Here is a 21,410-nt window from a genome sequence, read left to right on the forward strand (position 1 = left end):
ATATATAACAAAATTAATTATCAACACACATTTTAATTTTATTATATGTCAACAAGCGTTTTTTATATTTAAATTATGAATAAAATTGATGAAAGTGGAAACTAATTTTCTTCCCCATAAGAATAACATTGTGTCGTCTGTTTATTGTCCCTCCAGGCCTCTGTCGTCACACCTAGAATCGACTCTGACGTCACAAGTGACAGAGCCTAATAGTGTGACCGTACCCTAATTCGGAAACGGCCATCCCGTATCCGAATTGCGTACTTACCGTAGTTGTGCATAGGCCTTATCTCATGCATCTTTGCAAGAGTCGCATGAAAATCCCCTAAACTTCATATGACAGAAATGCCATTTGACAGAAATTTATATAACAGAAATTTCATTGGACAGAATATTTACATGACAGACGATTCATATAACAGACTTTTCATTGGACAGACGTTTGATTGGACAGAATTTTTATCGAACAGAAATGTTACTTAACAGAAATTTTATCTGATAGAATTTTCATTCAACAGAAGATAAGTATAGCAGAACTCTCATTGGACAGAATATTTACACGGCAGACGATTCATATAACAGACTTTTCATTTGACAGACGTTTGATTGGACAGAATTTTTATCTAACAGAAATGTCACTTAACAGAAATTTTATCTGACAGAATTTCCATTCAACAGAACATAAGTATAGCAGAACTCTCATTGAATAGAATTTTTACACGGCAGACGATTCATATAACAGACTTTTCATTTGACAGACGTTTGATTGGACAGAATTTTTATCTAACAGAAATGTCACTTAACAGAAATTTTATCTGACAGAATTTCCATTCAACAGAACATAAGTATAGCAGAACTCTCATTGGATAGAATATTTACACGGCAGACGATTCATATAACAGACTTTTCATTTGACAGACGTTTGATTGGACAGAATTTTTATCTAACAGAAATGTTACTTAACAGAAATTTTATCTGACAGAATTTCCATTCAACAGAACATAAGTATAGCAGAACTCTCATTGGATAGAATTTTTACACGGCAGACGATTCATATAACAGACTTTTCATTTGACAGACGTTTGATTGGACAGAATTTTTATCTAACAGAAATGTCACTTAACAGAAATTTTATCTGACAGAATTTCCATTCAACAGAACATAAGTATAGCAGAACTCTCATTGGTCATAATTTAACTTTTGCATCATACATTCTCATCCCTGCTATATTTTTAACTTGTCGGTAAAGTAGATGTAGAGGTCAGTAGTTGCTATTTCTTTCTCGCGCCAAAGTTTGAATATTAAATAATAAAATTAATATTTCATTTCATTATTATTGATAATAAATGATAATTATAAATAAATAAAATATAGTGAATAAATGTTTTAAATTATATTTCTATTTGAAGGTTATTAAATGTATTATAATATTATTTTTTGAAATAAATTATTATTACGATTATTTTTCCAGAAACATTGTGATGAATTAAAAAAAAGGATTTATAAATAGAAAAAATATCATTATTATTATATATTATTTTATTATTAAATAAATCCTTCAATTAAAAATCTAAAAAAAAAATGTAAGTATTACAATTGTTAAATATTAAAATTTTTTTAATTAAATAATTTTTGTAAAAAAAAAATTGTAGATAAAGTTATTTATTTTTATTTATTGTTGTAAATTAAGTGCTTGCAAATTTATTTGAAAAAAATTTATTAACAAAAATATAAACATATTTATATTCAAATTGTTTGAATGAAATAATTTTTGTAAAAAAAAAATTATAGATAAAATTATTTATTTTTGTCAATTGTTGTAAATTACGTTATTGCAAATTTATTTTTAAAAATTTATTAATAAAAATGTAAATATTTTTTTTATAATAATATAAAAATTGTAATAATAAAACTTACCTTTAAAAGAAGTGAAATTTCCTAAAATTCAATTATTCCTTATAAAACTTAACTCGAAATCTCAAAATTTAAATATATCTAAAATCTGTATCTAAAATTTTTTGCTGTATTTACTATCAATAATAATTTTAAATACAATTCTTCAAAAATTTAGTTACTTAAAATATAAATACTGATAATTTATGGTTGTAATTTTTTTTTAATCATTAATTAATAATATTGTAAATCAGTAATAAATAAAAAAAATAAAACTAATTTAGTCAATAATCAAAATAGAGAAGAAGAATCTTTTTTTCAAGAAAATTTGTAACGGAGGTTACCTTATGAAATTTTTTCTAGTAAATTACAACAATAATATTTTATATTACAACATTTGGTCAAATGTAAATTTTTAATAATTAAAATATATCCCTAAATTATAAAATGAAAATTCTTTTTTAATTGTTGTTCGAGATAAATGTTAAGAAAACTAAATATTTATTATTATTTCAATTTATACAGAACAAAAAATATATTTAATACTTATTTTAATCAATTTTAAAAGATTTAGTTTTGTACAATTTGACTTTCATTTTACATATTAGTAAGTATTTCAAAATGTTTTGCAAAATTTACAATTATTTTCAAGATATTTGCAAATAAAGAATTTTGTCACTTTTTTTCAAGAATTTTTAAATATCATACTATCGATTGACTCAAATCACCAATACAAACCAATTATTACTTGAAAATTATAAATGTACATCACTATTTATGTATTCTTGTGCAATATTTTCATTAATATTGTTTATTTTTATAAACATTTCCGTATCAGGCGAAAGGCTATCAAATTTCAATGTTTTCCCTATAATTTTTTAATGACAAAGTTTTTTTCTCCAATTAATAGTTTGAAAAATAAAAATTCTTGAAAAAAAATAATAAATATAAAGGGCACCCTGCTTTGAAGGTTAAAAAATTTTTGTGTAGCCGCAAGTAAAAATATATTTAATATATTCTCATAATCATTATGTACTCTATTCTGCACAAGGGGCATACTTGAAGACTACGATTTTCTATATTGTTTTCTTCATAATCTGTTTCACAGTCATCACACACACAAACATGTCCACAGGGGACGAAAGTGTGTGTCGATTGATTTACTTTACAAACGCAGCATATGAGACTTCCAATTCTTAAATTTTCTGCTCCTTGGTTCATATTTTACGGTTCGGCAATATTTATATTTTCGGGTGGCACTTGCACAATATTAATTTCTATAATTAATTTAAGGATGTTCAACCTTTTTGACGTAAATTTAAATTAAATATTTTTCATTTCAATTTATACAGAACAAAAAATATATTTAATACTTATTTTAATCAATTTTAAAAGATTTAGTTTTGTACAATTTGACTTTCATTTTACATATTAGTAAGTATTTCAAAATGTTTTGCAAAATTTACAATTATTTTCAAGATATTTGCAAATAAAGAATTTTGTCACTTTTTTTCAAGAATTTTTAAATATCATACTATCGATTGACTCAAATCACCAATACAAACCAATTATTACTTGAAAATTATAAATGTACATCACTATTTATGTATTCTTGTGCAATATTTTCATTAATATTGTTTATTTTTATAAACATTTCCGTATCAGGCGAAAGGCTATCAAATTTCAATGTTTTCCCTATAATTTTTTAATGACAAAGTTTTTTTCTCCAATTAATAGTTTGAAAAATAAAAATTCTTGAAAAAAAATAATAAATATAAAGGGCACCCTGCTTTGAAGGTTAAAAAATTTTTGTGTAGCCGCAAGTAAAAATATATTTAATATATTCTCATAATCATTATGTACTCTATTCTGCACAAGGGGCATACTTGAAGACTACGATTTTCTATATTGTTTTCTTCATAATCTGTTTCACAGTCATCACACACACAAACATGTCCACAGGGGACGAAAGTGTGTGTCGATTGATTTACTTTACAAACGCAGCATATGAGACTTCCAATTCTTAAATTTTCTGCTCCTTGGTTCATATTTTACGGTTCGGCAATATTTATATTTTCGGGTGGCACTTGCACAATATTAATTTCTATAATTAATTTAAGGATGTTCAACCTTTTTGACGTAAATTTAAATTAAATATTTTTCATTTCAATTTATACAGAACAAAAAATATATTTAATACTTATTTTAATCAATTTTAAAAGATTTAGTTTTGTACAATTTGACTTTCATTTTACATATTAGTAAGTATTTCAAAATGTTTTGCAAAATTTACAATTATTTTCAAGATATTTGCAAATAAAGAATTTTGTCACTTTTTTTCAAGAATTTTTAAATATCATACTATCGATTGACTCAAATCACCAATACAAACCAATTATTACTTGAAAATTATAAATGTACATCACTATTTATGTATTCTTGTGCAATATTTTCATTAATATTGTTTATTTTTATAAACATTTCCGTATCAGGCGAAAGGCTATCAAATTTCAATGTTTTCCCTATAATTTTTTAATGACAAAGTTTTTTTCTCCAATTAATAGTTTGAAAAATAAAAATTCTTGAAAAAAAATAATAAATATAAAGGGCACCCTGCTTTGAAGGTTAAAAAGTTTTTGTGTAGCCGCAAGTAAAAATATATTTAATATATTCTCATAATCATTATGTACTCTATTCTGCACAAGGGGCATAATTGAAGACTACGATTTTCTATATTGTTTTCTTCATAATCTGTTTTACAGTCATCACACACACAAACATGTCCACAGGGGACGAAAGTGTGTGTCGATTGATTTACTTTACAAACGCAGCATATGGGACTTCCAATTCTTAAATTTTCTGCTCCTTGGTTCATATTTTCCGGTTCGGCAATATTTATATTTTCGGGTGGCACTTGCACGATGTTAATTCCTGAAACAAATTTAAGGATGTTCAACCTTTTGACGCAAGTTTTAAATAAATATTTTTCATTTTAATTTTCCTTTGCAGGAATGAGTTTGAAGTTATCAAAAACACAAAATGAAAAGGATTTTATTAAAAATTTAATTATTTATTGTAAAATATAAATTTAAAGTATATGAGGTGCTGAAAACTGTCAACTTTTTAGCCATTACAAAATATGCAAATAAAAAACATAGAATTTATCATAAAAAGAAAAAAAAATTATTGCAATTTACTAAGAATGAATAAATTTATCATTATAAATTTATATAATTATTTAAAGATGTGAAATAATATATAAAATATAATTTTCAAGTGCACCCGTTAAATAACCTAATTTTGCGATTTTTATTCATTAATTATAAAAAACAGGAAACATTAAATTAAATAAAAACTTACCACATATGAAGTTCTTGCCATAAACTTTTATAATTTCTTTGCACTTTTCTTCTCTTTTCTTTATAAGTATAAAAAATTTTTAAAATAGTAAAAATGAACAAAGTGACTTTTTTATTTTTAAAATTTTTTATACTTATAAAGAAAAGAGAAGAAAAGTGCAAAGAAATTATAAAAGTTTATGTCAAGAACTTCATATTTGGTAAGTTTTTATTTAATTTAATGTTTCCTATTTTTTATAATTAATGAATAAAAATCGCAAAATTAGGTTATTTAACGGGTGCACTTGAAAATCATATTTTATATATTATTTCACATCTTTAAATAATTATATAAATTTATAATGATAAATTTATTCATTCTTAGTAAATTCCAATAATTTTTTTTTTCTTTTTATGATATATTCTATGTTTTTTATTTGCATATTTTGTAATGGCTAAAAAGTTGACATTTTTCAGCACCTCATATACTTTAAATTTATATTTTACAATAAATAATTAAATTTTTAATAAAATCCTTTTCATTTTGTGTTTTTGATAACTTCAAAATCATTCCTGCAAAGTATCATAATTTTAAAAAATTAGTCAGCAACGACTTTATTCGAAATATAATGGTTTGTCCGTTAAAGATAATATTTATTTGGCAAAATTTATTGCATCGAAGATGTTTTTTGTTAGGTTTATGATTTATAGAAATTTTTACAAATTGGGGCGTTCCATTTGATGGAGCACTGACAAAAAAATTTATTTATTTATAATTCGTGATTTTGTTGTGTTTGGGGTGCAAAGTAAGTATTCCAAAATGTTTTGCAAAATTTTTAATGATTTGCAAGATATTAGTAATGAAACAATTTTTTCACTTTTTATAAAGAATTTTTATCTTTCAAACTGTTGATTGGAGAAAACAAGTGTCTAATCAAAAAAAATTCTTCGAGAATTTCTTTTATTTTTTTTTTAATTTTTACTGCAACACCCTATTGGCGCAGTTTGCTCAGCAGTGCCAACAGATTACTCAAGTCACCAATACAAACCAATTATAACTTGAAAATTATAAATGTTCATCACTATTTACGTCTTCTTGTGTAATATTTTTAACAATATTGCTTATTTTTATTTTAAACATTTCATCATCAGCCGAAAGGCTATCAAATTTCAATGTTTTCCCTATAATTTTTTAATTACAAAGTTTATTTCTTCAATCAATAGTTTGAAAAATAAAAATTCTTGGATTTTACACCCCAAACACAATAAAATCACCAATTAAAAACAAAACCTACACTACCAACAGAAAATTGTCGGTACGGCTGATGTGCGAGGAGTAGAAACTTGCTGCTGATTTTAAAACAAGATATTTTAAGTTAGAAAAAAGTTAGAGACTTCTAGTTTAGATGGTTGGAAAGTTGATAAAATGCTGCGTCTGAATGTATATAACATTAGTACGAAAGTAGGAAAATTGCATAATTTTTTTTGAAATCTTTTCAGTGTTATAAATATAAAAAAAAAAGTAATAAATTTTCTCGATATACATGAGGCATTCTATTTCAAACCGTACCACCTACAAATGACTATAGGGGGTAGAGCACTTTTCATACCTAATTTATTTTATTTAAAAGTCTTTAAATATAAAATGTAAATAATGCTTTTAATAGAGAATTTTTCAAGCTTTAAGATGGTGTAAGGCTTTATTTTTAAAAAAATTTACTTCTTGGTTTAATTTGCATTTAAAAACTTTCAGAGTTAATTTCTCAAAATATGTCATTTTCAATTTTGATAAAATTTGTCTAAAAAGAAAAATTAAATTCTCTAGTTTCTACCATCCAAAGATTATAATGGGCTTTTCAGTGGATCCAGGGAAAAAAAATAAAATTTAAATTCACTTTTTACTGAATTTTGCGTAGAAAACGTAACCCCCTTGAATTTCACGTCATAGTCAAAATCATTTGTTTTTTTTTTTAAATAATATTGTTAAAAAGGTAAATTTATTTTAACCTCGAAGAAATCTTAAATTAAAAAATTGTTACTTTCATTTTACAATAAAATTCAAAATGGTAATTAATTTGATATTATTTATATTACTAACATAATTATATATAATAAAAGATACATAACAATTTAACTAATAAAGATATATTTTTAAATTATATTTTTGCTTTACAATTTTGACAAAGTGATCTTTTTAACAGAATTAAAAAAAATAACAAATGATTTTGACTCTGACGTGAAATTCAAGAGGGTTACGTTTTCTACGCAAAATTCAGTAAAAAGTGAATTTACATTTTATTTTTTTTCCCTGGATCCACTGAAAAGCCCATTATAATCTTTGGATGGTAGAAACTAGAGAATTTAATTTTTCTTTTGAGACAAATTTTATCAAAATTGAAAATGACATATTTTGAGAAATTAACTCTGAAAGTTTTTAAATGCAAATTAAACCAAGAAGTAAATTTTTTTAAAAATAAAGCCTTACACCATCTTAAAGCTTGAAAAATTCTCTATTAAAAGCATTATTTACATTTTATATTTAAAGACTTTTAAATAAAATAAATTAGGTATGAAAAGTGCTCTACCCCCTATAGTCATTTGTAGGTGGTACGGTTTGAAATAGAATGCCTCACATTCAGATGCAAAATTTTATCAGCTTTCCAACCATGTAAATGAGAAGTCTATAACTTTTTTCTAACTTAAAATATCTTGCTTTAAAGTCAGCAATAAATTTCTACTTTTCGCACGTCAGCTGTACCGAAATTTTCCGACGGTAATGTATTTTTCGTTAGTGCTCCATGTTATGGAACGCCCCAATTGGCAAAATACACATTTCATTCACCCCAAGTCGAAAGCAGGTATAAATGAAAATTTTTTTGTTAATTAACTAACTTTTATAAACAGTACAGAATATACGTATCTCACATACTTTAAACCAAAACTACTTAAGTTTGAGGTAACTTTTTGAAATCACTTAAGTCAACTTTTCTGAGTTTTGAAAAAAATTGAAAATAAGAATAAGGTATTCATTAATCTCTCAAATATATCACTTCCATTTTTGATAAAATGTTTCTATATTTAATAACGTTTTAATGTTGTATTTCGTTTGCTGAAAAAACATGTAAACTGCCACAGGCAAGTTTTAAACGTAACATCAAACTTAAGTAGTGTTGATCCGGAGTATACGAGATACGTACATTCTGTACTGCTCATAAACGTTAATAATTTCCGAAAAAATCTCACAAATTAAGTACATTTTAAACAAAACACTTAATTTACTTAACTTCTAAAATATTTTCACTTATACGTACATTCGACTTGGGGTGTACGATTTACGAAAAATACGAACCTTCTTCAAGTTCATTTTCAATTTCAACAATTTCTTCTACTTCTACTTCTTCCTCTCCTCCTCCTCCTCCTCCTCCTTCTTCTTCTTCTTCTTCTTCTTCTTCTTCTTCTACTTCTTGTTCTAAAAAATATTCATTTTCTTCTGTACGACAATAAAATTTCAAGAATTCAATCCTTTTTTCAATTATATTATAACTCATCAATTGTAAAAATTCTAAAATTGTGATTTTTTCATCAGCTAAATCAGCCCAATAGGTTTTTAATTCTTTCAATTTTGTTTTTGAATAAATTTTGGATGATTTGACTCCTTTTCCTAATTGACCACCTACAATACGCTCGTGATCTGTGTAAATGCGGGACTGCAAAGCAACCATCAATTCTAAAATTTAGAAACAAAAAGAATTAAACTTTTTAAAAAATAAAATATTTCTTAACTATCATACGAATGTCATAGAAATATTCTAGCTTCATATCACCGTGACATTCAAACAATATTCCGTGCTGCTTGGGTTTGCATAATAATAAAAAATAAACTTTAGGAATTTCAAAAAAAACAAGTCCTAAGATTAAAAAATGCTTTTAGTAAAACAATGCTGAAAAAAGTAGCCAAACAGTAATAAAACTTAATAAAAATATCAAATAGAGACTTTTAGTAGATAAGTACGAAAAGTGGGAAAGTGATTCAAAAAGAGTTAAATTTTTCATTTTTCACTTACTTGTGAACTTCCAAACTTCGATTTCTTCACCGACGTTTGATTTCAATCTGCTTGCGTACGTTTGAAAATTGTCCGTTATACGTACAGTTTCTTGGAATACTGAAAATGTATTGGGTTCTTGCAACCAGTTTCTTTCAAAGTAAGTGAGAAAACGTTCGAGGTTAGGATGTACATTTAAATTGGCATTATCTCTTATTCTGTTAAAAGCCTCTGGAATTAGTCGAGCCGGTAATAATGGCAGTGCCAAAATAAAAAATAAAGTATTCTTGATGTCATTATCGTCGTTTCTAAAATATCCGACTAATTCAAAAGTTTTCATTTTCCGAAACAGCTGTAATATATAATGGTGAAGACTCAGGGAAAATTTGTTGTATTGCTCTTTTTAAATTCTCGTCATTGGAAGTGATTGCTTTATGGATTTGGAGTTCAGGAAATTGATTTTTTAATTCTTGAAAGGATTTAGTATAGGCGTCTCTTGTCGTTGAATTCATTAAAATCCAGGTACATGGTATCGTCTATATGGAAGATTATTTTTTGTAATATGTATATATGTACAAAAAGATAGTTGGGAATTTCAAAAGGGGCTCAACTATGAAGATCGTTTGTAATTTTTGCAAGCATTTATTATGAAAAATGGAACTAACGGTTCTCAAAGTTGAGTTCTTTTCAAAAGTCACTATTCTATTACTATTATTATTATTATTTATTTATATTTTTAAAATTTTTTTGAAATAATGTAGCATGGTAGGGTTTCCTCTTAGGCTAAATCATCTTTAATATATTTATTGACAATCTAGACAAATCTTTTAGGAAAAAGAATGTTTGATGTACTATCGCATTAGGTCCTTTTCCAATAAGCTTTGGATTCAAAATATTGACATAACTCTACGCAAATGATATTGCAGAAAATGTAGAGATTTAAAAAACGTATTGATAACTTTAGAAAAATTGGACAATTTAAAACAATTTGGATGTAAATTGTAGCAAAACAATTTAAAGGAAAGGAAATTGAGTTATTATGGAAATTTAAATATATAGGTTTTTAGTTTCCTACAATAAGTTGTTTCATCATGAATTTAAAGGGATTGTGCGATAGAATACAACAATTGGTCAATGAAGTGAGGGGTTTTTAATTTGAGAAAAAATTCTCAATTTAAAAGAAAAGAGTTGTAATAGAAGTGTTTAATGAAAACAGTATAGAATGGAAATTCATATATTATTAAAGTTTAAATAATATTTTTTTGTATATTATATTGTTTACTGTGTTTTAATTTAGTTTAATTTTACAATATTAAAGCTTAAACTTTAATGACAAAGGCATTATTCGATGTAAAATATATTACAAATAAGAAGAACAAGTGAATTAATTCTATTTTATGCTACTTTGAAAGTTTCATATTATACTTGCATGATTATTTTTTAAACACAATAGAGACATTAATTGAACGCAGCCAATTCCTGCAGGAATAGTTTGTGACGATATGTCAATAAGAAAAACATGACTTTGCGTTAAAGTATTAAAAAAATCTCTGTCAATTATTATTGCTGATGATACTACATCATTTTCCTGTACTAGGGTAAAAGATAATGAGTTTCCTAAATATTGTCTTTTGTGACTCCATTCATCACTGCTAATAATTTCGACGTATTCACGTAAGTTGATAACATTTGGAGGAATGTCATTTTTATCCCATCTATACATCGTTGACCTCATTCTGCGCAGTGGCATTCCTTGTAATGCTCTTGGGTGACTGTAAAAAAATTAAGAGAGCGGTTATACTTCACTTGCATTCCAATGATCGTCATATTAACGTGAAAAAGTAAGAAAAACAAGAGCATTCTCAGTTTTTCTCACTAATAAACGTTATTATAAATATCATAGGTATGCAAGTGAAGTATAACCGCGCTTTTTATAAATTTTAAATTGACATATTAAGATTTTTAGAGTTTACATTCAGGATTTCGTTATATGTGACACGTCGCCAAGAAAGGGACCTAAGCGTCCAAGAATTTTATGTTAAGTTTGTGTCAGTTTCATATTGATTAAATCTTTTATTTTTAATTGTGTAACAGTAAAAGCAGTTTTTAATATATATTTTCGATATAATGAAGAGATAAGCATTAATGGTTAATATTGAAAATTGATCCAATTTGTACATTTTCTTTTTAAATATGGCAAACATAACCTGAAACTCCTGGACGCTTAGGTCCCTTTCTTGGCGACGCGTCACATATGTACTATTTACCAATTTTGTTTCAATTTCATCATGAAACAATTGAGAAGGTAATGTAAAAATACATAAGTGACTATGTGTTTTTCTTCTTTATATCCAACAAATTTAATTTCATATAGAAATTGATTGAAAATTTTTTTTTTTTTGCAAAATATGAATCTGTAACTCGATTATACCTTAAAATTAATTTTACGTAAATCAAATTTAATGAAATTAATTAATCAAATTTTATACAGAAAAAAAGTTTCGGTCTGAGGATTTGCGAATTTTACTTTTAGTATAAAAGTCAAACAACTTATCGTCGCAATTATATAGGGTGTCCCATTCATGGATGTACATATTAAAGGTACATATTCTTCGGAAAAAAATAAGACATAAAGTTTTTTACACTTTTTCAAAATTTTTTGCGTAAATTGCAATTGAAAATTTAAAAATTACGCGTGGTAATTGGCCGCGCGAGCTCAGTGGGCCGCTGGGAGGGGCATAGCGCGTCGGAAATTTTCTGATTTTTCAAGCGTGGGCATGTAGAGTTTACCCGATTTCTTGAAATAATCCTCTGAAAAATACATACGTTATGTATTTTTCAGAGGTATAATTTAACTAATCTTTTTTTCCTTAGAAAAATACATAATGTATGTATTATTCTGAGGATTATTTTAAGTAATCGGGTAAACTCTACATGCCCACGCTTGGAAAATCAGACAAGTTCCGGTGCGCTATGCCCAGCCCAGCGGCCCACTGAGCTCGCGCGGCCAATCACCACGCATAATTTTTAAATTTTCAATTGCAATTTACGCAAAAGCTATAAAATTTTTTGAAAAACTGTAGCATGTTATTGTCAGCGATTATTCTTTTGATAACTAAAAAAAAATCATTTAAAAAAAAAATTAATATTTTTTAACCTAACAACCCTTTCTCCAAAAACTGTCATAATAGAGACATTAATTAAATGCAGCCAAATCCTGGAGGAATAGTTTGTGACGATATTTCAATAAGAAAAACATGAGTTTGAGTTACGGTACGGTCATAATATCTCATGCATGCACTGTGCATGCATACAGAAACATTTAGCCGGTCATACTTCAACAAAATCTAGTAAATGTTTAGTAACTTTCTAGTTGCAACATAAATTTTTGGAAAATTATTAGAAAGTTACTAAACATTCACTAAATTTCGTTAAAGAGTGACCGCCCAAATGTTTCTGCATGCATGCACAGTGCATGTATGAGATAGTGTGACCGTACCCTTAAAGTATAAAAAAAATCTCTGTCAACTATTATTGCCGATGTTACAACATCATTTGTTTCCTCTACTAGGGTAAAAGATAATGAGTTTTCTAAATATTGTCTCTTGTGACTCTATTCATCACTGCTAGCAATTTCGACGTATTCACGTAAGTTGGTAACATTTAGAGGAATGTCATTTTTATTTATACGTGTAAAAATAATAGAAATAAAAGCATTTTTTGTTTTTCTCAGTAATAAACGTTACTAAAAAATTTTATGTGTATGCAAGTAAAGTATAATCGTGACCTTTGTAAATTTTTAATTAAATTTTTATGATTTTTTGATTTTAACCCTGCTTATTGCGATATTTGTCAATTGTGTTTTAATTTTCTTATGAAAGAAGTAAGAAAGTAAAATTAAAATAACATTAGAGACATCTATAAATTAAAAAGAATACATAAACAATAAAATTTAATGAATTCAATCCTTTTCTTGACAACATTGTGACTCATCAATTGTAAAAATTCTAAGACTGTGATTTTTTCATCATTACGCCTCTCGTTCATAAAATGCTAATATAAATGTCAAAGCAAGAAAATTCTAATTAAAGTACAAGTGTAATCCAATTTTTACAAAAAAAAAAAAAAATAAAAATTGTGCAATCTTTGATATATATGTTAGGATTTTATGAACGGGAGGCGTCGATCAATTAAATCAATCCAATGACTTTTTAATTTTTTCGATTTCGTAATTGAAGAAATTTTTGGGGATTTGACTCCTTTTTCTAATTGACTGCCCACAATACGCTCGTGGTCTGTATAAACATTTGAAAATTATCCGTTATTCGTACAAATTTTTGGAATACTGAAAAGGTATTGGGTTCTTGCAATCAGTCTGTTTCAAAGTAGGTCATGAAACGTTGAATGTCTGTATATATATTTTAATTAACATAAATTCTTATTCTGTTAAAAGCCTCTGGAATTAGTCGAGCCGGTAATAATGGCAGTGCCAAAATAAAAAATAAAGTTTTCTTGATGTCATTATCGTCGTTTCTAAAATATCCGACTAATTCAAAAGTTTTCATTTTCCGAAACAGCTGTAATATATAATGGTGAAGACTCAGGGATACTTCAGATTCAGGAAAAATTTGTTGTATTGCTCTTTTTAAATTCTCGTCATTGGAAGTGATTGCTTTATGGATTTGGAGTTCAGGAAATTGATTTTTTAATTCTTGAAAGGATTTAGTATAGGCGTCTCTTGTCGTTGAATTCATTAAAATCCAGGTACATGGTATCGTCTATATAGAAGATTATTTTTTGTAATATGTATATATGTACAAAAAGATAGTTGGGAATTTCAAAAGGGGCTCAACTATGAAGATCGTTTGTAATTTTTGCAAGCATTTATTATGAAAAATGGTACTAACGGTTCTCAAAGTTGAGTTCTTTTCAAAAGTCACTATTCTATTACTATTATTATTATTATTTATTCATATTTTTAAAATTTTTTTGAAATAATGTAGTATGGTAGGGTTTCCCCTTAGGCTAAATCATCTTTAATATATTTATTGACAATCTAGACAAATCTTTTAGGAAAAAGAATGTTTGATGTACTATCGCATTAGGTCCTTCTCCAATAAGCTTTGGATTCAAAATATTGACATAACTCTACGCAAATGATATTGCAGAAAATGTAGAGATTTAAAAAACGTATTGATAACTTTAGAAAAATTGGACAATTTAAAACAATTTGGATGTAAATTGTAGCAAAACAATTTAAAGGAAAGGAAATTGAGTTATTATGGAAATTTAAATATATAGGTTTTTAGTTTCCTACAATAAGTTGTTTCATCATGAATTTAAAGGGATTGTGCGATAGAATACAACAATTGGTCAATGAAGTGAGGGGTTTTTCAATTTGAGAAAAAATTCTCAATTTAAAAGAAAAGAGTTGTAATAGAAGTGTTTAATGAAAACAGTATAGAATGGAAATTCATACATTATTAAAGTTTAAATAATATATTTTTGTATATTATATTGTTTACTGTGTTTTAATTTAGTTTAATTTTACAATATTAAAGCTTAAACTTTAATGACAAAGGCATTATTCGATGTAAAATATATTACAAATAAGAAGAACAAGTGAATTAATTCTATTCTATGCTACTTTGAAAGTTTCATATTATACTTGCATGATTATTTTTTAAACACAATAGAGACATTAATTGAACGCAGCCAATTCCTGTAGGAATAGTTTGTGACGATATGTCAATAAGAAAAACATGACTTTGCGTTAAAGTATTAAAAAAATCTCTGTCAATTAGTATTGTCGATGTTACTACATCATTTTCCTGTACTAGGGTAAAAGATAAGGAGTTTTCTAAATATGAATCCATTCATCACTACTAGCAATTTCGACGTATTCACGTATATTGACAACATTTGGAGAAATGTTACTTTTGTTCCATCTGTTCATAAATGACCTCATTCTGAACAGTGGCATTTCAAAAAGAGTTCTCTAACAACTTTGCAAAAAAAATTATGGAATGTTTAAACTTTACTTGTATACGCATGGTCACCATATTAACCCGTAAAAATAATAGAAATAAGAGCATTTTTTGTTTTTCTCAGTAATAAACGTTACTAAAAAAATTTATGTGTATGCAAGTAAAGTATAATCGTGACCTTTGTAAATTTTTAATGAAATTTTTATGATTTTTTGATTTTAACCCTGCTTATTGCGATATTTGTCAATTGTGTTTTAATTTTCTTATGAAAGAAGTAAGAAAGTAAAATTAAAATAACATTAGAGACATCTATAAATTGAAAAGAATACATAAACTTGCATCTTAAATAGAAGTTGTTATTTGTCCTTTTTATATTCAAATTTTTCATCTTTAGACAAAGTTTTGTATGAAAACGGTAAAGATATCGGGAAATCTGTTATATTTTGATTTCGTATCAGTTTGTTTTACCCTTCGCATTATCTAAAATACTTATATACCAAAAGAATTTAATTTCTTTCTAAAACATTATTTGTTCTCCTGTTTAACCAGATCACACTAAAAACCTTAGGCCCAACCCTTTTGAAGCAAATAATTCTCTTAATATTGAAGAAATTCAATTTTAATCAGGTTGTTACTCTTTAGATTATGCAAAAGTACAAATAAACTGATCGAAAAAGAAAAAGTTTTAGAAATTTAATAAGTAAATTATTATATGATTTTATTTTGAATTTCATAATATATCCTTTCTTTGACAATAAAATTTAATGAATTCAATCCTTTTTTAGAAAACATTGTGACTCATTAATTGTAAAAATTCTAAGACTGTGATTTTTTCATCATTACGCCTCTCGTTCATAAAATGCTAATATAAATGTCAAAGCAAGAAAATTCTAATTAAAGTACAAGTGTAATCCAATTTTTACAAAAAAAAAAAAAAATAAAAATTGTGCAATCTTTGATATATATGTTAGGATTTTATGAACGGGAGGCGTCGATCAATTAAATCAATCCAATGACTTTTTAATTTTTTCGATTTCTTAATTGAACAAATTTTTGGAGATTTGACTTCTTTTTGACCTACTACAATACGCTCGTGGTCTTTATAAACATTTGAAAATTATTCGTTATTCGTACAAATTTTTGGAATACTGAAAGGGTATTAAGTTCTTGCAATCAGTCTGTTTCAAAGTAGGTCATGAAACGTTGAATGTCTGTATATATATTTTAATTAACATAAATTCTTATTCTGTTAAAAGCCTCTGGAATTAGTCGAGCCGGTAATAATTGCAGTGCCAAAATAAAAAATAAAGTTTTCTTGATGTCATTATCGTCGTTTCTAAAATATCCGACTAATTCAAAAGTTTTCATTTTCCGAAACAGCTGTAATATAAAATGGTGAAGACTCAGGGATACTTCAGATTCAGGAAAAATTTGTTGTAATGCTCCTTTTAAATTTTCGTCATAGTGAAGTGATTACTTTATGCATTTGGAGTTCAGGAAATTGATTTTTTAATTCTTGAAAGGATTTAGTATATGCGTCTCTTGTCGTTGAATTCATTAAAATCCAGGTACATGGTACTGTCTATATAGAAGATTATTTTTTGTAATATGTATATATGTACAAAGAGATAGTTGGGAATTTCAAAAGGGGCTCAACTATGAAGATCGTTTGTAAATTTTGCAAGCATTTATTATGAAAAATGGTACTAACGGTTCTCAAAGTTGAGTTCTTTTCAAAAGTCACTATTCTATTATTATTATTATTTATTTATATTTTTAAAAGTTTATTGAAATAATGTAGTATAGTAGGGTTTCCCCTTAAGCTAAATCATCTTTAATATATTTATTGACAATCTAGACAAATCTTTTAGGAAAAAGAATGTTTAATGTACTATCGCATTAGGTCTTTTTCCAATAAGCTTTGGATTCAAAATATTGACATAACTCTACGGAAATGATATTGCAGAAAATGTAGAGATTTAAAAAACGTATTGATAACTTTAGAAAAATTGGACAATTTAAAACAATTTGGATGTAAATTGTACCAAAACAATTTAAAGGAAAGGAAATTGTATTATTATGGGAATTTAAATATATAGGTTTTTAGTTTCCTACAATAAGTTGTTTCATCATGAATTTAAAGGGATTGTGAGATAGAATACAACAATTGGTCAATGAAGTGATGGGTTTTTCAATTTGAGAAAAAATTCTCAATTTAAAGAAAAGAGTTGTAATAGAAGTGTTTAATGAAAACAGTATAGAATGGAAATTCATACATTATTAAAGTTTAAATAATATATTTTTGTATATTATATTGTTTACTGTGTTTTAATTTAGTTTAATTTTACAATATTAAAGCTTAAACTTTAATGACAAAGGCATTATTCGATGTAAAATATATTACAAATAAGAAGAACAAGTGAATTAATTCTATTTTATGCTACACGGAGAGAAAAATCTGCCTTTTATAGTATATAAAGGTTTACATTTAATGCACAGAAATTTTCTATGCTATATAGACATGAAATTTGAGTAATTATAGTACAATCGTATGTCTTTTTAGCATGAAACTTGTCTATGCTAATAAATTTTGTCATATAGCCTCTTATTACATACTTATTATACTTTTAATCCAACGGCGCCATGCGAAGATCGCACATAACATCATCCTACTATGTTTGCATAAGTTCTATGCTTTTTCGGGGATAGACTCTTGCAACTGGCGATTAGGGCAGTTCCAATTCAGTAAAGGTGGGCGTGGCCTAATCACCAGTTGCAAGAGTCTATCCCCGAAAAAGCATAGAACTTATGCAAACATAGTAGGATGATGTTATGTGCGATCTTCGCATGGCGTTGTTGCTATTAAACTACATGTTTTGTACTATAGAAGCATATATACTATGCTTTTTTAGTACGGACAAATACTATCCTAAAAATTCTCAAATCTTTGCTCTATTAGTATGAAAAGTTTAAAGAAAAATAGCAGCAATCTATTTCATACTACAAAAGGCAGATTTTTATCTCCGTGTACTTTGAAAGTTTCATATTATACTTGCATGATTATTTTTTAAACACAATAGAGACATTAATTGAACGCAGCCAATTTCTGCAGGAATAGTTTGTGACGATATGTCAATAAGAAAAACATGACTTTGCGTTAAAGTATTAAAAAAATCTCTGTCAATTATTATTGCCGATGTTACTACATCATTTTCCTGTACTAGGGTAAAAGATAAGGAGTTTTCTAAATATGAATCCATTCATCACTACTAGCAATTTCGACGTATTAACGTATATTGGCAACATTTGGAGGAATGTTACTTTTGTTCCATCTGTTCATAAATGACCTCATTCTGAATAGTGGCATTTCAAAAAGAGTTCTCTAACGACTTTGCAAAAAAAATTATGGAATGTTTAAACTTTACTTGTATACGCATGGTCACCATATTAACCCGCAAAAATAATAGAAATAAGAGCATTTTTTGTTTTTCTCAGTAATAAACGTTACTAAAAAAATTTATGTGTATGCAAGTAAAGTATAATCGTGACCTTTGTAAATTTTTAATTAAATTTTTATGATTTTTTGATTTTAACCCTGCTTATTGCGATATTTGTCAATTGTGTTTTAATTTTCTTATGAAAGAAGTAAGAAAGTAAAATAAAAATAACATTAGAGACATCTATAAATTAAAAAGAATACATAAACTTGCATCGTAAATAGAAGTTGCTACTTGTCCTTTTTATATTCAAATTTTTCATCTTTAGACAAAGGTTTGTATGAAAACGGTAAAGATATCGGGAAATCTGTTATATTTTGATTTCGTATCAGTTTGTTTTACCCTTTGCATTATCTAAAATACTTATATACTAAAAGAATTTAATTTTTTTCTAAAACATTATTTGTTCTCCTGTTTAACCAGATCACACTAAAAACCTTAGGCTCAACCCTTTTGAAGCAAATAATTCTCTTAATATTGAAGAAATTCAATTTTAATCAGGTTTTTACTCTTTAGATTATGCAAAAGTACAAATAAACTGATCGAAAAAGAAAAAGTTTTAGAAATTTAATAAGTAAATTATTATATGATTTTATTTTGAATTTCATAATATCTCCTTTCTTTGACAATAAAATTTAATGAATTCAATCCTTTTTTAGAAAACATTGTGACTCATTAATTGTAAAAATTCTAAGACTGTGATTTTTTCATCATTACGCCTCTCGTTCATAAAATGCTAATATAAATGTCAAAGCAAGAAAATTCTAATTAAAGTACAAGTGTAATCCAATTTTTACAAAAAAAAAAAAAAATAAAAATTGTGCAATCTTTGATATATATGTTAGGATTTTATGAACGGGAGGCGTCGATCAATTAAATCAATCCAGTGATTTTTTAATTTTTTCGATTTCGTAATTGAACAAATTTTTGGAGATTTGACTCCTTTTTCTAATTGACTGCCCACAATACGCTCGTGGTCTGTATAAACATTTGAAAATTATCCGTTATTCGTACAAATTTTTGGAATACTGAAAAGGTATTGGGTTCTTGCAATCAGTCTGTTTCAAAGTAGGTCATGAAACGTTGAAGGTCTGTATCTACATTTAAATTGCCATTATTTGTTATTCTGTTAAGAGCCTCTGGAATTTGTCGAGCCGGTAACAAAAAATAAAGTTTTCTTAATGCCATTATGGGAGATACTTGCTTTTCACCCAACGGTCAATACATCCAACAGACAAAATGTCGAATGGCAAGTTGTGAATGGACAAAATGTCGAAAAGCCAATACATCCAACAGATAAAATGTCGAAAAGCTAAGTCGTCTCTAAAATATCTCACTAATTGAAAATTTTACATCTTTTGAAACAGTTGTAATAGAAAATGGTAAAGACTCATGGATACACTGGAGCCCCCGATCTTTAGTCTACCAAGGTTTAGACTGTGTTTACATCAAGTATGGGCGAGGCAGTGAGAGATGTCAGGAGAAAGTAATGGCGGACTTTAAGTTAGAAGCAGTAGCGTCGATGTAAAATGTTCCGTTTTGTGGTTTTGTTTTTTTGTAGTAAATTTTGAAAATGAATCGAAAACAAAAGTATATTTAACGTTTAACTTATTTATTTAAAAAATAATCTTGTAAAAATCCATTATTTTTGTGCTAAAAAATATCAAGTTTGCAATACGCATCGAGCGCCACTTGGCTTTCATGCACCGTACGACCCTGAGTGTGTATATTTTCAGGCGTCAAGGTGTCCACTCCAAATTTTAGACACCATGACCGAGCATTCTAAAGTTATTGCTCTATGAATTAGGAATTTAGGTAATTGTCTATTTAATTTGTCAAATGATTTGATATATGCATCTCTTGTTGTTGAATTCATCAAAATCCAGGTACATGGTATCGTCTATATAGGAGATTATTTTTTGTAATATTTATATATGTACCAAGAGATATTATATGCGCTTTTTTTAGTCTCGTAAGTAATTTTTTAAAACTTTTGTTTGCTCCGTTGCGATTTATTTTGGAAATTGCCACTCGATTGTAAAGAAACGCACATACGACTCTGGATACATACTTTGTATAATTAAGTTGGGTATTTCAAAAGGGGCTCTATTATGAAGACCGTTAGTAATTTTTGATAGCAATTATTATATTTTTGTTAATTTTTATTGGTAAATATATAGTTAAATATTTCATTTCATTCACCAGGTGAATGAAACATGTAAAAAGAATTGGAACAATAATCTTGTACAAGAATATGCATATGTTTATTCATAGTAACTGAAGAAATCAAGTTTACGAGTGCGTGCTAGTGTACTTGAACAATATCGTTTTTATTTTGCAAAAATGAAAAAATTAACACAAGATTATGTACATGAACTTATGTACGACTTTACACAAATACACGAGCATGGACTCATGAACTTGATTTCTTTAGTTACCATCAATGAACATATGCATGTTCTGGTACAAGATCGTTGTTCCATATTTTTTACATGTTTGCCTGATGTTCTTGTACATGACTTGGTGAATGAATATGTGCAAGATCTGTGCACGATGTTGCACAAGATTGTGTACATGATTTTTTACAAGTTTTTTTTAACTGCGTTGGTCCTTTTTATTTCTGTATAAGTTTGACGAATTTTCTCTGGTGGC

General features: G+C 27.0%; 2 protein-coding genes across 2 annotated transcripts in view; both read right to left on the reverse strand.

Annotated features, from left to right (window-relative positions):
- Positions 1 to 3,236: 3,236 nt before the first annotated feature.
- On the reverse strand, positions 3,237 to 9,760 carry LOC127285189 (uncharacterized). Its single transcript, XM_051311059.1, has 3 exons — positions 9,296 to 9,760; positions 8,581 to 8,958; positions 3,237 to 4,824 (listed from the first exon to the last, which is right to left on the reverse strand). Exons 1-3 carry the CDS (start codon positions 9,612 to 9,614, stop codon positions 4,556 to 4,558), a joined length of 966 nt encoding a protein of 321 aa, XP_051167016.1. The 5' UTR covers positions 9,615 to 9,760; the 3' UTR covers positions 3,237 to 4,555.
- A 732-nt stretch (positions 9,761 to 10,492) lies between these two features.
- The window catches only part of LOC127285190 (uncharacterized), a 44,755-nt gene continuing 33,837 nt past the window's right edge, over positions 10,493 to 21,410 (reverse strand). Inside the window, exon 4 of the mRNA XM_051311060.1 lies at positions 10,493 to 11,046. Coding sequence (XP_051167017.1) covers positions 10,689 to 11,046 — 358 coding nt within the window. The 3' untranslated portion in view covers positions 10,493 to 10,688. The remainder of the gene's footprint in view (positions 11,047 to 21,410) is intronic.

The sequence above is a fragment of the Leptopilina boulardi genome, unplaced genomic scaffold (assembly GCF_019393585.1).
Source record: "Leptopilina boulardi isolate dan_hultmark-lab unplaced genomic scaffold, ZJU_Lbou_2.1 LbouV2_330, whole genome shotgun sequence".
In the NCBI taxonomy this organism is placed as follows: Eukaryota; Metazoa; Arthropoda; class Insecta; order Hymenoptera; family Figitidae; genus Leptopilina; species Leptopilina boulardi.